This window comes from Artemia sp. Qi Xiang Cuo, chromosome 1 (assembly GCF_049724085.1).
Source record: "Artemia sp. Qi Xiang Cuo chromosome 1, ASM4972408v1, whole genome shotgun sequence".
Classification (NCBI taxonomy): Eukaryota; Metazoa; Arthropoda; class Branchiopoda; order Anostraca; family Artemiidae; genus Artemia; species Artemia sp. Qi Xiang Cuo.
The window spans coordinates 35,329,871-35,346,867 of record NC_142794.1 but is presented as its reverse complement, the minus strand read 5'-3'; the positions used below and the strand labels follow the sequence as shown (position 1 = coordinate 35,346,867).

The following is a 16,997-nucleotide window of genomic DNA, read 5'->3' as shown; positions in this document are numbered from 1 at the left end:
AACGAGACCCCAGAATTTGCTGTTACAGAAGTAAAAAAAGAGCGTAGATATTTTAAAGTTACTGTTCGGTATAAAGAAGAAAAAATAACGATTCTGAAACAGAGGAAAAAACTTAAAGGAAAGACTGTTTGCGGTGATAAAGATATTTATCTTAGTGATGATGCTACGACGGCAGTGAGAGATATTAGAAAACGGCTGATTGAAAAAAGATCAAAGATTGCTGATTGTAGTACTCAAGCATGGGTAACAAAATCGGTTACACCTCTCCTTTGTTTTGATCGGCCAAATGGCCTGCGTGTTTCTTTCTCCGTGAATGACGTGATTCCTGAATTGTCAGTGCCGATAAATCCTCGAGGTGTGCCTATGCAATGCTAAGCGGGTTTTCATATTTTTATTTATATTAATTACTTTAGTTTAATTTGAGTTTTGAGTTATTATTTTGTTGCGTTTTTTCCTTATTTGTTTTTTTTTTTTGTGATAGCATATTGGTATGAAGTAATGTTGTCTCGTGTTTTTTTGTCTTCTTTTTTTTTAAAAAAGATGTTGTGGATGGAATAAAATAAAAAAATAAAATGAGAAAAAAGTATTAATGGTGTATAATGTATTGCGCGGTGCGGAGCGTACCGGGTTGTGTTTGGAGTTCTTATGGATTGGTCTTGGCTTTCGGTGATACTAGGCCTGGAAACAGTAGTAGTGTTTTTTGGATTTTATGAAGATATTTATGTTTCTTTTTTTGTTTAGGATCGAAGTGTGGAAGCGATGATACCAACTCAACGAAGGATGAAAATGATAAGTGTAAGTTAACTGAACCTTTTCCTTCTCATATCCATCACAAATTGATTTTTGATAATGGTTAATTTAGAGTGGAATAGGTTGAAGGGGCTGGAGAATGATTCACTCAGGATTGAAGATATTGGGGGTGGGGTACTCCATCGTGAATTTGATAGTAATGGTATTGGTGAGGAATATTTGAATGCCCGTTATAAGTTCCTTCAGGATTTGAATAATGATTATGACCCGAGTGATTTTTCAGTTTTTCACTTAAATTGCCAAGGTATTAGTACTTCTTTTCAGTACCTGGAGGAAGTTCTGCAGACTCAAGGTTTACAGGTTTCGGCCCTGACTGAGACATGGTTGAAGTCTCATACGTCATCCCTATTAGATGTTCCTAATTACCAACTGGTTTTAAAAAACAGGGAACTGTACCAACATGGAGGTTTAGCGGCATATATCAAGAGTGATTTTAATGTCTTGCCGATGACTTCCCTTACTAAACATAAGGAAATGGTGTTTGAGTCGATGGTTGTGAAAGTATCTAAGCAAAATTTTAAATGTGTTCTTGCTATTATCTGTCGACCTCCGTCTAGTAGCCTCGTTGAATTTCTGAGTCTGTTAGAAGAGCAACTGGACCTGTTGAGTGGAACAAGACAGCCGTGTTTTGTGTGTGGTGACTTCAATATTGATTTGAAAAGTCTACATTTTAGTCAGAGAGTTAAGGAGTTTCTGGATATGATGCTTAGCTACGGGCTGAAGCCTACTATAAATATCTGTACAAGAATTACTGAGAATTCTGCGTCAATATTGGATAACATATTTGTAAATACTGAATATAAGTCACCTGCTGTTGTGGTTAATAGTGTTTCAGATCATTTTGGAGCAATGATAACAGTACCGTAAGTCCTACAGTTGAATAAGGGACATCGTTGTAATGTCATTAGGCCTATTATTGATTCTGAGGTTGTTGCCCGTTTTAAATTAGAATTTGATAAGACTGAATTCAATTTTTTACAAGAGGAATATGATATCAATTGGAAATTTGGAAAATGGTACGAGACATTAACAGGTTTACTTCAGAAATGTGTTAAACCTAAAAGAGTTTACAGATATGAATCAGCAAAGAAACCATGGATTACTAAGAGTCTACTCTTAAGTATGAGAAGGCAAAACCATTTATATAAGGAATTGATCCAAAATAAAGGGACAACTACTAGGGATGATTATAAAGCATATAATAACATGCTAAATTGTCTCCTTCGGAAAGCTAAAACGGATTATTTTGCTTTTAAGTTTAAAGAAGCTGAGGGAAATCCAGGCAAGACTTGGAAACTTATAAAGTCTGTAACGAACCCTAGGTGGTCTCCCTCGGAGCTTCCGGACAGTGTGAGTTGCAATTCAGTTTGTGAGCATTTCTCTAATGTGGGCCTTAATTTAGGATCCAGTATCCCAGTCCTGGATGAGGATGGCGATTTTACACAATTCCTGCCTGATAAGAGCGAAGTATCTGCTTATTTAAAGTCGGTTAAATTAAGTGAGTTGTGTGAAGTGCTTAAAAATATGAAAAACAGTGCAGCAGGATCGGATCTCATGACTGTGAAAGCTTTCCGTGTTATTTATCCTATTTTTTCTAGTCAGTTGGTAATGCTAATAAATGAGTGTTTTAAGTCAGGTATTTTCCCCGATTGTCTGAAGATTGCGAAAGTGAAACCGCTTTTTAAAGGGGGTGATAGTGGGAATTTAGATAATTATTGGCCTATTTCGCTTCTTCCTGTTATTTCTAGAATAATAGAGGGACTAATAAATGTAAGAATGGTTAATTTTCTAGAATCTAGGTCTTTTTTTCGATCTAGTTAGTTTGGATTTAGGAAAGGAATGTCAACTGAGCAAGCAGTGATCTTCTTGAAGACATTTGTTAATGATCATTTAGATCGTGTTCTTAAAGTGGCATCCGTTTTCCTTGACATAATGAAAGCATTTGATTGTGTGGATTATGAAATTTTAGTAAAGAAGTTAGATAATTGTGGTATCCTTGGAAAATTTTTGGAACTTGTTAGATCATTCCTGAGTGAACGTATGCAGATTGTTCAAATCGAAAGTGAGACCTCTAGCCCGCAGAGAGTCAAGGCTGGCGTTCCTCAAGGGTCAGTTTTGGGACCTCTTTTATTTTTGATTTATATAAATGATATTTACCGGTGCATTGAAGATAAAAATATTTCGGATAAAGGGGATCTTGGTAACAGAATTATAATTCCTAGTTTTGCTGACGATACACATTTTACAGTTGCTGCGAGGACAGAAAGAGAACTTCTACTAGTTCTGAAAAAGGGAATGGAACAAATAGAGAAATGGATGAGAGTTAATAAACTTAAATTAAACCATAAGAAAAGTCAATTTGTGATTTACGGAAGAAGTGTAAATTACTATCCCTGGATAGAGAAACTAGAACTTGATGGGAATGCTATAGAACGTGTCAGAGCAGTGAAGTTTCTTGGAGTGATAGTTGATGAGTGCTTGAGTTTCAAAGACCATATTAATCAAATTGCAGCTAGAGTTGCCCGAAATTTGGGAATTATAAGGAAGCTAAAGTACTTTCCCTAGACCGGTTCTCAGAATGCTTTATTTCTCCCTTATTCATCCGTATTTGATTTATTGTATATTGGCTTGGTCTTCAACGTTTGTGGGTCATTTATCGCAGATTAGAGTATTACAGAACAAAGCTGTAAGAGAACTTACTGGAGATGATAAGCGTTACTCGGTTAGAGCAAGGTATGCTGAACTACATATTGTTCCACTATTTAGATTGATTAAGTTTTATAATGCTCTTTTTATGTTTAAACATCAGAATAAAATGCTACCAATTTGCTTTCAATATTTTTTTCTTCCTGTTTCTAGTTTTCATTCTTATAGTTTAAGACTTTCGAATGAATTCAGACTACCTAAGCCTGTGACAACTAGGTCAATGTTTTGTATCCGCCATGTTAGCCCTCGTGCTTGGAATAGTCTGCCAGAAGGGATAAAGAAGGTGACGGATCTTTCTGAATTTAGAAGTCTGTTAAAAGAACATTGTTATAGGGTATATGGGAGTGAGTGAGTCAGTTCTCTAGTCTCTTTTGCCTTTAGTTTGCTAATGTTTTTTTGTTTTTGTTTTTTTGTATTTGGTTGATGGATTGAGAAGGATAAGGATTAATATGTTGAATATTGAGAATTGATGAGATATTATTGAGTAGGGGTGGTATAGTCGCTTATTAGTTATTTTTATGTGATAGGTGTGTTTTTTTTTTTTTTTTTTTTTTTTTTTTTTTTTTTTTTTTTTTTTTTAGGCCTAGTTGGGGTAGTGATCTCCTTTACAAGCTTAGCTTCTGGATTTTGTTATTTTTGGTTGATGAATAAACCCTTATTTATTTATATTTTATTAAATTAAAGTAACGTCATATCCTTTTTTGGGTAATTCAAGACAGTAAAATCTCTTAAACTTGAGTCATAAGCAAGAGAATTTATTTGAGCAGGCACTAGGAGGAAATCTAAACCACAGTAACTAAGCAGTGGTGGCGTTCTGGTTAAGTAGGGGGTAGGTGCGGGTAGAGGGATGGAAGATGACGTGGCAGACAAGCTGTTAATTTCTTGGCAGCCAAGAAAGGATGGCGGTCGTAAGGCGGGGTCTACCTTGAAGAAATTTGAGTAAACGAGAGAAGAGGTAGAGTCCATGTGAGGTAAAATAGCTGATGGGGCTTGTTGGTTTTTGAAGGGTGTCACTGTAATTTTGAAAAGAATTTCTTTCATGAGAACGATGCACTAAAAAATGGGGGGATCGTCATAGATCCACTGGGGCAAGGATGAGTGTTTGTTTGTGGGGATATCTGGGATTAGTAGAATTTGGAGCTATTTCGCTACTTATCCGATGAAAGAGAATTTTTGATTTTGCATGCAAATTAGATTTTTTTTTTTATACTTCGGAGATAACAAAGAATGAGAGCACGTTTGCTGAAACAAAAGCTAGAAAAGCGGTACCCTAAGAAAAAATGGCAGTTATTCAAATAAAGTATTTGTATCCATTTTTCGTTCCTGAATGTAGCAGTGAATTTGTAAAATGGAAAAAAAATCCATTTCTAATTTGATATATTTGATTCTATAGTTAGTAGGCTACATTGTTGTGTTTTATATTATTAAATTAAAAAACACATTTTTTTTCAATTGAAAGTAAGGAGCAATATTGAAACATAAAATGAATAGAAATTATTCCGTATATGAGGGGTACTGCTCCCACCTCAATCTGTAACTTTTTACGGATAAGTTTTCTAATGCTTTAAGATAGCTTTTTATCCCATTTGTAGGGGGAAACCTGTTGTATTAAATGGTGTATACTATTTCAGAAGGAAAGTGAAATTGCGCTGTAAGGTTTAAAAGGTGCGCTGTAAGACTAAATTATCTCTTTGATTTATAATGCACAATTTTATCCTTCCTTTTTTTCTTTCTTTTTTCTACCTTCATTGGCTGAAACACCAGTATCTAAGGAAGTGTTAATGTTGCAGATAGTGAGGTAAATTATTCGTAGTCATGGAGTGGGCTCCATGTCCAAGTACTTACAATGCACTAAAAGCTGGGTCCATAGACGGGACTGATATTGTGCCCCACGATCATGCTATTCTAAGAGCGATGAATTCCAAATATACTCCACCATCAAATATTAAGTCAGTTCCAGAGAAAACATTGTTTATAGGAAGACTATCACAAACTGTTCCAGAAGAAGAAGTACACGAGGTATATATTTTGGTTCATACTAGAACTATTTTAGTTTGACATGTTTCTTACATAGGTATTAGTGACGGACTCAGAGAAAAAGCGCATGGGATACTGGATGTCTGGTCCATCAAAGTATGTGTTAAAATACAATTTGTTTGTTTGTTGTTTGCGGGAGGGGGGGAATTGAAAACAATGTGAAAGACAATTGAATATCAGGTTTATTTCTCTATTTTAAAAACGTCTAGAAATATAACAAGAATAATGGACAGGCTAGTGAACAGCTAAAGTCATTGTGGTGGGGCAAGGTATTTTACCTGGAAGCATTTTCCCCTAGACCTGGAGGCTCTTGTTAGAACAACTTGACAACAACAGTTACTGTACTTCTGGCATGAATAAGACAATGCGTTGTCCTGCCCGACACCAAAGGATTAGCGATTTTCAGCCAGTCTGTATCCCATTTCTGACCTTGTCTCTATATACCCCTCTCCCATGACTTATTGTCTTCCTTGAATACTTGCCGAGGTTTTTCTTTTTTTTTCTGTTTTTCGTCGCCCGGAGGGTTCTGGCTCATAAAAAATGACGTCTTAACACATGATGCCACTGGGAAGACGAAAAGTGTGCCCAATGAGCTTGATGTGACGTCTTTGGATAATGAGTAAAAGTTCTTCTGATTCACTACAAAGACTCCTTTGATATAACGAGGGACAATTTGATAGTAAGTAGGGACATTTATAGCATAGAACATTTCCTTACATCTTCGAACCCGTCTTTTAATTTAGTTATATCAGGTAGTTGGTACCCACACAATGTAATGTTATACAAAATGCTTCATCATGTTTTTCCCTTCTCTCTTGCCTTCGCTCCGTCCGGGGTAACCTTCTGCTCCTCTTCTTAGATTTTGGGTCTGTGAGCACCTCTGTGCAAAAATGTGTTTGCTAGACTCTTCAAATGTATTATTTTTAAAAAGTTGGAAAGAATACAAAGACGAACTGTTAGAGTGTTCAAATTCATCCAATCTGATCCTTGATCCTTTCCATGGATTTCTTTTATTCAACTAGTTGCGCGTGATAACCGCATTCCACATATGGAATTTAATCTTTAAAAAGAGATGGATAATAATTCACAAGGCAGGAAATTAGCATAAATAATTCTGCAAGGTTATAAATAGATGGAACAATAAGTTTTAAGTTTTTTGTGCATAATTTAATTCAATGAAGACTTAATTCAGTCTTCATTCAAACTTCGGACAGTTGACATCTTGAATAAAAAGTACATTTCACGGATTACATGTTTGCACGTGATAAATTACCTGTTTACCTGTGATAAACATGGACAAGGAGCCTATTGTTTTTTGCGTGGAACGAGAAAAATATGTTGCGCTAATATCTGATTACACAAGTAACGAAAGACCTTGAAAAAACTGTACCTGTATTTTGAAGATTGTGGTTATGCAATCATTCCGTTAATATAGTTAATGAAGTGGGTTAGTAGTGGCCAGTGAAATGAACGAATAAATAATAACCAAATGTCACAGTAAATATGAAAATGTAAAGAACTTTTGAACCGTGTGGCATATATTGGTTGAAGATTGCCTTTTTTTTGGAAATTTATTTGCCGTAATCGTCCATGAGAATGGGGAGAAAGAGAAATGATAAGAAAGTAAAAACTGATGGTGTGGTGATAAATCAAATGAAAGCCCAACGCCAACCCCAAAAACTCTAACAGGGAAGAAAGGGCCTTCGCCGGAAGATTATATTCTGGATTCGAGTGGCGAATGCTTACGACAGGAATGTCAGAAAACAAATGCAGAAAAAATTTTAAGAATTTTGGAGCTGTTGGAAACTTTACAATCAGACGTAAAAGAAATTAGAGAGTCCCTTCATAGTGTGAAGATTGATGTGCAAAATATACAAAAGACTGTTCGTGAATTGGGAGAAAGATGCACGTGTGTGGAAGGTGATGCAAGAGAAACAAATAATCGGGTAGATACTTTGAAGTCTAAGATGGAAAATTAGGATAAACTCGCAGGGGCTCCAATTAGGGTGGGCAGGGGGCCATGTCCCCCCCTAGAGTTTGAAAATTACCTTCTTATTTATATTTCACAGCTATTTTCTATTTTAGCTATGTGCTATATTAAACCAGCAACTGGTCCAATAAATACGACCTACAAACTGGTGCCCTAATTCTATCATTAGGAGACAATCTTGTTTTGAAATGTCAAATGTCTAAGAGCGCGTCTCCATTCACGCGTCTACACTGTTTTATACCTGAGTAGGATTCATTCAAAACTAAGCTTCTTATGGTCAGTATTTCTATATTTTTCATGTGAAGAATTCGCTGTAAACTATGAGTGTTGTATATTGCCTTTTTTAGTAGCTGAGAAATGAAATAGGTTCTAGGGTTTCAAGGGGGTTTTGGTCAGCAGATTCTTGACGATGCTGAATAATATATGGGACTGTCGTGTATGGGACTGTATGGGACTGTCGTGAACAGGAAATGTAAGTGATTGGTTTATGGGGTTTCTAAGCGGGGTATTTTTACCATGGAGTATGGGAGTGATTTTCTACATGTTTCTTCAGTTCTTCTCTTGCCGTGTCTGAGTGAAGTCCTTGTCTACTACTCGTTTAACTGCATCTATCTTAAACTACTGTACATAAACTTAGTACAATAAAACACATAGTTTATAGTGAAAGATGCTCTTCTGTCTCCTCCAAGAGCACTCATAACTCTGAATGATTCGACTACGCTTACTAAAACGCTTATCAAAGTAAACACTATATCAGCAGAAAGCAAGGTTTACATCGTAATCACACTATGAGTAAAAAGCGACAACAAACTTTGGATTATTTTTTTTCGGTGAAAATGCGGAAGAAAAATGAAGAAACTTTAGTGCAAGAAACTGGCAATAGTGTCAGCGCCCAAAGTGTCGGGTTAGTTGAGATAAATTCCCCCCTGTGACAGAATTTTGGAAACAAGCGGAACAATAAATGGCTCAGGTCAATATGAAAGTTCGGGCTGCATCGCTGGACCCCTTGCGGGTTCCAGTAGCAGTCAAAAAACTCTCTCAGATATCTCTAGGACACGTCACGACAAACCAGCTCAACCTATTCTTGAGAGATATTCGGCTTCCACTTCTAACGGAAGGAAATTCAATGCACATTACTATAAGACTTATGAATGGATTGAATACTCAAAAAACTTGAATTCCGTGTTTTGTGTTGCTTGCCGCTATTTTTCTATGGGGACTCTAAGGGCTGGAGAAACTGCTGGAAAAAGGGCTTTCATTGAGTCAGGATTTTGCAAGTGGAAAGACAGTTCTGCTCTATTAAAGCAACATGGTTCTGAAAGACATAGGCATTGTATGTCAGCATGGACGGATTTTAAGATAATGAGTACTGATACTTCGAAATCTATAGCGAATGCCTTAATTCAATCCAGATCTCAAGAGGTTCAGGAAAATAGAGATCATGTGAAGTACATTTTCACGCTATTTGCTTTCTTGGCCGCCAGGGTCTTGCTTTGAGGGGTCATGACGAATCAGAAACATCTGCAAACTGGGGTAATTTAGTTGAATTGATGGAGGAAAGATCTAAAGGTGACGAAAAGCTGAAGGCCAAGTTACAGTGCCGATATGGTCACTATTGCAGTCATCAGTACCAAAATGACGCAGTTACACTGATAGGAAATGCCTTATGCCAAGATATTAATTCAGAAGTAAAATCAGCTAATTACTTTGCTATTCTTGTCGACGAGACAAAAGACGTTTCTAGAAAAGAACAATTAGCGATCCTACTCAGGTATATATCAAATGGAAAAGTAGTGGAGCGACCAATCGGCTGCTATCACATGCACAAATTAGAAACCGAGAGCTTATCCACCTCGATTTGCGAGACTATAGAAAAGCTGGGTGTAGATTCGATGCTGTGTATTGCCCAATATTATGACGGCGCATCCGTTATGAGTGGGGAATTTAACGGAGTTCAAGCAAAGTTTAGGGAGAAGGTGCCTCGTGCAGTTTATGTAAACTGTCACGCCCACAGATTAAACTTGGTTTTGACTGACTGCCTAACAAATATGAGCGAACTTTCGGAATTTTTCTCTGTGGTGCAAAGAGTTTACGTATTTATATCATGCAGTAATATTCGACATGAGCTATTTGTGGATTTCCAGCGTATTAGCAGGCAAAAAGTCTTGGAGCTTGAGAGGACCGTCCAGACTTGCTGATTTTACGCAGTCCGCTCTATTTCGAAGGTGAAGGCCAGATTTGATTGTATTGTTGCTGTGCTTGCCGCAGTCTCTGATAGTTCCAGCGACGAGGCAGCGTGTGAAGCAAAGGGACTACTGGACGAAATCAACACTTTTATTTTTGGGTTTTGGAATGGAAATGGCATATGTGGATGGAAATGTGCTTTTGAAGTTTAAGCGGAAGCTTAAAAGTGCAGATTTTGGGTTTCTTCAGGATAGTACAGGTATTGATACCAAATTTGGTAAATGGTATGAAAAAAAAATTACTATTTCAAGAGTGTTTGGAGTTTAAAGAGACAAAGCAAAGATCTGCCAATTAAACCTTGGATTACAAAAGAATTACTAGCCTCAGTGAAAAACAGGCAAGTGATGTATAAAAGGTGCGTGACTCAAGATGCAGCATCTGATACGGAACAATATAAAGAATTTAATAGAAAGTTAAAAAGTCTTTTAAGAAAGGCAAAAATGGATTACTATGCACAGAAATTTAAAGATTATGAAGGAAGCCCGGCTAAAACTTGGCAACTGATTAAGTCGGTAATAAGCCCAAATAGTGAACCAACAACTCCTAGTAATTTGCCGTGGAAGTCGGATAGTGGTGTAGCCAATAACTTGTGTACCCACTTTTCACAAGTAGGGCTAAAAATATCGACATCTGTGGAATGTATAAATTGTGATGGTACATACCAGAATTTTCTTCCTGAAGCAAGTGATACAATCATTTGTCTTCAACCAATGAGATTGCCTGAACTTGGGGATATCTTAAAAAGTATGAAAAAATCTGCAGCTGGAATGGACTTTATAACCTTTCAAATAGTTCAAAAAATTTACCCAATTATATAGTCATCTGTTGTATCTTTTTAATCAATGTTTTAAATTTGGAGTGTACCCTAATTGATTGATAAGTACTTTGGTTATTCCTCTGTATAAAGGAGGTGATAAGGAAGATATGGACAACTACCGTCCGATATCTCTACTTCCAGTGATTTCTCGTATTTTTGAGAAATTGATTTATAGACAACTGATGGATTATTTTGAAAAAAGATGTTTTTTTCACTCTAGTCAATTTGGTTTTAGAAAAAATATGTCTACGGAGCATGCTTTATTATTTTTGACAATATTTGTTAACGATTGCCTAGATTCAGGTTTAAAGGTGGGTTCAATTTTTCTAGATACTATGAAGGCTATTGATTGTGTTGATCATAAGATTTTATTGGCTAAGCTTGAAAATGCTGGAATCCGTTTTAAAAGTCTGAAATTGATTGCCTCATTTCTTGAAGGAAGAACGCAAAGAGTACGGCTGGGCACAGTCCTTTCAGAAGAGATGGTAGTAAAGTGCGGTGTGCCACAGGGGTCTGTGTTGGGTCCCCTAGTATTTCTTGTGTACATTAATGATTTGAATGGATGCCTCAAACAACTGTCAACTCCAAGGTACACTGATAGTCCGTTGCAAACAATGCTTCCAAGTTTTGCTCATGATACTCAGTTTACAATGGCTGCAAAAACCGACGCGGATTTGAAAAATGGCATGAAACGAGGACTAATGATTTCCGAGAGGTGGATGCGAGTGAACAAACTGCTTGTTAATCAGAAGAAAACAATGTTCATGTTATATGGCAGAAGTGCAAATTACTCTCAATGGATTGAAGAAATTGAGTTAGTAAATGGAAGTATAAAACGGACAATGTTGTAAGGTATCTTGGTGTAATTGTTGATGAATGTCTAAGTTTTAAAGATCATATTGTATTTATAAGTACTAAATTAGCTAAAAAATTTGGAACTCTGCGGAAGCTGAAAAATTTTCTATGTTATGTTTTTCACTTATTCACCCGTATTTGTTGTGTTGTGTAACGGTTTGGTCGTCGACGTTCACTAGCCATTTATATCCGCTGCGTGTGTTACAAAATAAACCTGTAAGAGTTTTGACCAATGACTTGCCCCAGAATTCGGTAAGATCGAGGTATCACAAATTAAAAATTTTACCGTTTTTTGGTTTGGTTAAGTTTTATGTAAGTTTGTTTATGTATAATTTTTTTTTCTAATTTGTCACCTGCATGTTTTTTGGAATTTTATAATGAAAGGGAACATAGTTTTGAAACTAGAAATGTTGAATTGGTTAAAACACTGGTTCCAGTGACTATCATATCTAAGTTTTCTATGAGGTGTATTGGTCCTGAAGTCTGGAATAGGCTTCTGACGGATATAAAAGGTAAGCAGGTTCTTCAGGAATTTCGTGCTTCTTTGCGATGTATTTGTTTTAACCAGTATTGTAGACATGGATTAGGTGATTGATCTGGGAGTGAGTATATGCTTTTGAATGTTAAAAGAGAAAAATTTTCTTGTGTGTTGATTGAGGTGATTGCCGGTATATGTAAGGAAGCATGATGAATCATAGAGTATGAGTGTGGGGCTCCTTTAAGTTCCCTGAAAAAAAATTGATTATCCTAAGAATGTTGATTAATTGTTTAGTAGGGATGGGGGAGGGGAGGAGAAGTCAGAGTTTTATTTCCCCGAGGAAGTGTATAAGTAGTTGAAGTGTTCCTTTTTTTGGGTCATCCCAAACACGCTAATATGCGTCGGGACCTATTTTGATATTGTTGGTATTATATGCAGTTTTGTTTTGTTAGCATTATATGGAGATTTGTATGTTGTTGTTTTTTGTGACCCACTTGTTAATAAAAAAAAATAGTAGCAGATGACAGGGATCAGCTTGATTAATCGAACAATTGCATGATTACCATTAATTCTGCGTTTTTTCAATTAAATTGTAAAGGAATCGTAATCGAATCTCTAAGATTAAAAGTAATCGTTACCGAATCATAATTGTCAGTCTTTTGCAATTAATCTCTCAAATACGCCAGACATTAGCAATTAACTGAAAGATTTGACGAAAGAATATTGTTGTTACTGCTGTAAATTCTTACTAAGAAAGAAGTCATAGAAATTGTTGACCTAGGATAACCAGTATAGCTTACTTACAGTAAAGCTTGATCGTGTATTGCAGTCCAATATACGGATCACATTCAACGAAGCAGGTGGCATTACATCAGTTATTGCTCAGGTCTTTTCAGCTTTTGGAGAAGCAGTCAGATAGCTCCACCAGTGTAGTTTCTTTCTAGCCACAATTGAACACGCTGAAACTCACAACGAGCAACTGGCCGTTCCATTCCAAGGATCCCTTGTTATTCTTCGAAAAGCATTGTAAAAGGATGGATATAACCAACTCCAAACGGCTCCTGCTGCAAGAGTAAATATCATTGATCGAGCCCATCGAAGAACTGACAATTAGAGTTCCATCTGAAAGAGGTGTGACATCATCTATGTTCATTCGATCAATCATGGGTTTGGTGAGATTGATTGAACCAGATGCACAGTGCTATCCGCGCAACAGCTCTATTCAAAATCTTGCCAGATCACGGAGTGGCTATGAACATAAGAACTTTAAGTTAAACTAGCGATACGAACTTAATCCTTGCAACAGTAACTGATCCTTGTTTTCCAGCTCAGATACTATGATGTAGTTGAAGTTGAGGAAAACCATTCCCTTTTACAAGTTGCTTTTGAATCAGTGACAGTAAAAACCTGAGATAGGAATGATATGGCTCTTAAAAATAATTGTGTTCCCTCGTCATGTAAGTGTCCTTACTTTCATAGCGTAGACAAATATCCAAATTTGGCATATATAAGAAGAAAACGCTTGGGTGTCCCGGCGTCGAGAAGGTGTTCAGTATTGCAGAACTATGCGGAAGATTATAGTTCTACAGAGGACACAATTAACAACGAAAAAACTTTTAAAGTTTGTGTTTTTGATGTACAATTTTTAGCAAATATTTTTAGTATACTTTCACCACTTTTAATTGAAGTATGTAACTTGAATTGAAAATTTTTGTAGTCGAATTGAAATTGCTTGAAAAAAATTATTGAGCCAATAATTATGAATAATTGATTATTGAGCCAATTAATTATTGAGAAAATAATTAAAATTATTGAGCCAATAATTAAATTGTAACTGCTTGAAAATGCCAGGTTTCATTGCTGAATTGACCAGTTTAAGTAACCTGTCAATTGCACATCCCTGGCAGGTGAAAACAATTTTATTCTACTGTGGCATTTTTAGTCCGAATTATTTGTTGGGTATTTTTCAAATTGAAGCACTATAACGTTTTTTGTTTCAGCCATGGTCAGCTCAGTGGCGGTTATAGGCCTAGGGAGGCGGGCAGATGCCCCTCCCCCTCTAGTTTTTCTGACATCTGAAATTAAATGTAGGCTGAATCGGGGAAAGTCCGACACCTTAACATGTTTTGTTTTTTTTTTGTTAAATTGACTCTCAAGATTTTTTTTATGAGTATCTCATATCATCTTCTATCAACCTTTTTTTTTACAGCAGTTTCCCGTATTATTCACTTTCTGATTTTCCCATATACTGTGCTTGTAACCCATCACCAGGTCTCAAAGTTGGTGCAGTCTGCTATGTTGGACTTACCCCAGCTTTGGGGAAAGTGCAACATATCCTACTAGCTTTTTTCAACAATATGTCAAAAATAATGTGACTTCACCATCTTATAGGGCATCGAGGAATCACTATAAGTCCATAAGCAAACAATTTTTATGTCAAGCTGACTGGCATCAAAAGGCCAGACCATACTTTTTTCTGCTGCTGTGGGGTAACTCCGACAGTGTCGGACTTACCCAACAGATAAACGTTACAAGTATCATAGCCGAGGTGCACAAATCACTGAATGTAAATGATTGCTTGTATTTTAAAAAAGAAAAATATCACACAAATTATGGTTTGACTTCAGATACAAAAAGTTACTCATATATGTTGTAGTTTACGTGTATGGGCATAAAACAAAGATCTACTGACGCTTGCCAGTGACTGCCTTGTACGATACAATAACCTGACGGATTTGGGGTTTTTCAAATGATCCGGTTCCCACTAAGTTTACTGGTCCTGCAAAAATGTATTTGTCATCCCCAGAATCGATATCGTCTTTCTTTGGCCAATTGAAAGGGTAGGTGGTAAGGCTCAAGCAGTGAAGAAACTTCAGCTTAACTTTTCCCTCGTCAGGAAAGTCTAGAACCTTTCCTATATACCAACCTTGTTCGTCATTCCTGGCATCGTATCTAACTACATAGTACTCATTTAGCTTGGGAACAATCTTTTGCTTACTGGGTGTCTCCTTGTCATCACTGTCACCTTCTTGAATAGTATCTTGAATACTATGATCATCCTCATCAGAGCCAAGTTCAAGGCTGATGTCTGATTCGCTATCACCCGTATCTCTATTGGCTTCCCTCTTAGGAAGAATTTTTTTCGATTTTATACCCTTCCCATCTGAACTTTTCTTCTTCCCTTTGCCTTTTGCTTTCAGATTTTCTTCCATCTTAAGCACCTCTATATGTTCTTTTGATTTGCAATTTTCTTCCGTTATTCTATTCCTGAAACTGATGGTAGGTCGGGCCGCTTGATTGAGTCAAGAAGAATCTCTTCAAAAGTTTTTGATTGGTTGCCAAGCAACTTCCTTGGACTAATGGTAACAGAAAAGGTAATTTTTTCTAGTTAAGTGTTGACGGTGGTTGTGACTTTAGATGTGCCTGAATTTTCCTCTTGCTCCTTTTTCATTTGTGCATAGCGTCTCAACTTGGTAGGTTCAAACTTGGTCTGGTCAATTACGGATGGGTTTACTCTCATTGGAACACTCAGATGAAAGATTCCAGTTGCTTTGAACGACTTTTCGATCAGACTAGGAGTGAGATAGGTATGCCATACTTTTGATAAGAGACATACAAAATCCTTCTTTGACAGAATGTTGCCAGTGTGCTCCCTCTGCCATTTCAAGAGATTCTGATCATAAGAGACTGTCATTCTCTTGAAAACCACTTTATCGAGAGGTTGAAGCATGTGGAGGTAGCTGGAGAATTGTCACGTTAATTTCGTTTGCAAGTTTTGCAAGAGCAAGAGAAAGATGTGAGCCATGTCCATCTAAGATGAGAAGTGCCTTTCCCTTTACATGAGGAAGAAACTGGAATTCAAACCAGTTCATAAAGAGATCAGACGTCATCCACCCTTTATTGGTAGATGAGTAAGATGCACCAGGGTAAGCTCCATCTACAGGTATCCATGAGGTCCAGGTATTCTTTGCAGAGAAAACTATTAGAGGTGGGAGTTTTTCTCCGTTTGCATCGATACAAGCCAAGAAAGTTGTATTTTCACGTCCATTAACACCTGTTCTACGAGTGGCTGGTGAGCCTTTGGCTCCAGCAACTTTCGTGTTGCCAGGATCCCTGCAGAAAGATGTTTCGTCCAAATTGAACCAGCACTGGAGATTGTCAAGAATATCCATCACCATGGCAGTTTCATACAACAGCTCATAAAAACCATACATTATGAAGGGGTCATATTGCTGCAAAAATCTTTTGTTTTCTAACCTTTCTGGTTTCTTTAGTGAAATTTGTTTCGGCACTTGAACCCCACCCACCAGTCATGACCAGGTCCAGGTTGGTTGTCCTTAAATCTTGTTTGAACTTCGTTCTTGATGAGATAGTCTTGGACTTGGTCAAAAAATTCCTGCTTGCTGAGACCTATGCCCCACTTTTCAAGTATTCGGAGACCCTGAGCCATATCCTTTTCTATTTCAGCAGGAATTTCTTGGCTCCTCCCTCCACCACAAACTGGTTTTTTGACTTTGTGTCTTCTTCATAAGATGGTCATGCAAGGTAGTGCGCGGTATTTGAAATACTTTCGAAGCCTTTAGCATAGACATTCTCTTTGAAGATATCTCTGCTAGCGCGTTTTGTAGCTGAGTTGCATCATATGTTCCTCCAACCCCGCGTTGTGTTTTCCGAACATAATTTCTAGGCATCTAGAAAAGACAAAGGAATTATGAATGAATGGATGAATTTATTCGAAGGGGAATTATGAATGAATTGATGAATGTATTCGAAAATCTGTCACAAGCAGGTGTGCAAAGAATTCCAAAAGCTGCCAACACTTTAGCAGCAAAATCCGTGTTTTGACAGCTTTTCTTTGAGCAAAAAGTTTTTCTATAGGTAAAATTTACAGAAAAGTAACAAATGTAACTTAGTATAGCTTGCAGTTAGAAATATCAATAGTTTTCTGAATCATATTTAATCATATTAAAGTACTGTATCATATTTACTCTAATACTGCTAATGGTGTATAGTATTCAAAGTCTTAAGTATACAGTATATAGCTTACTGCTGATAGTTTA

General features: G+C 36.9%; 1 protein-coding gene and 1 long non-coding RNA gene across 6 annotated transcripts in view; one reads left to right on the top strand and one right to left on the bottom strand.

Annotated features, from left to right (window-relative positions):
* The window catches only part of LOC148956237 (uncharacterized), an 80,827-nt gene that overhangs the window by 5,377 nt on the left and 58,453 nt on the right, over nucleotides 1-16,997 (bottom strand). The window lies entirely within an intron of this gene.
* LOC148956238 (uncharacterized) overlaps nucleotides 1-16,997 on the top strand; it is a 52,227-nt gene that overhangs the window by 15,337 nt on the left and 19,893 nt on the right. For 2 of the 5 annotated variants that reach the window (XM_089094640.1, XM_089094650.1), the window contains exon 2: nucleotides 5,307-5,535. In XM_089094640.1, coding sequence (XP_088950766.1) covers nucleotides 5,332-5,535 — 204 coding nt within the window. In that variant the 5' untranslated portion in view covers nucleotides 5,307-5,331. Of the gene's footprint in view, nucleotides 1-741; nucleotides 796-5,280; nucleotides 5,536-16,997 lie in introns of all 5 variants that reach the window. The other 3 variants (XM_089094618.1, XM_089094635.1, XM_089094626.1) reach the window with 3 other exon arrangements.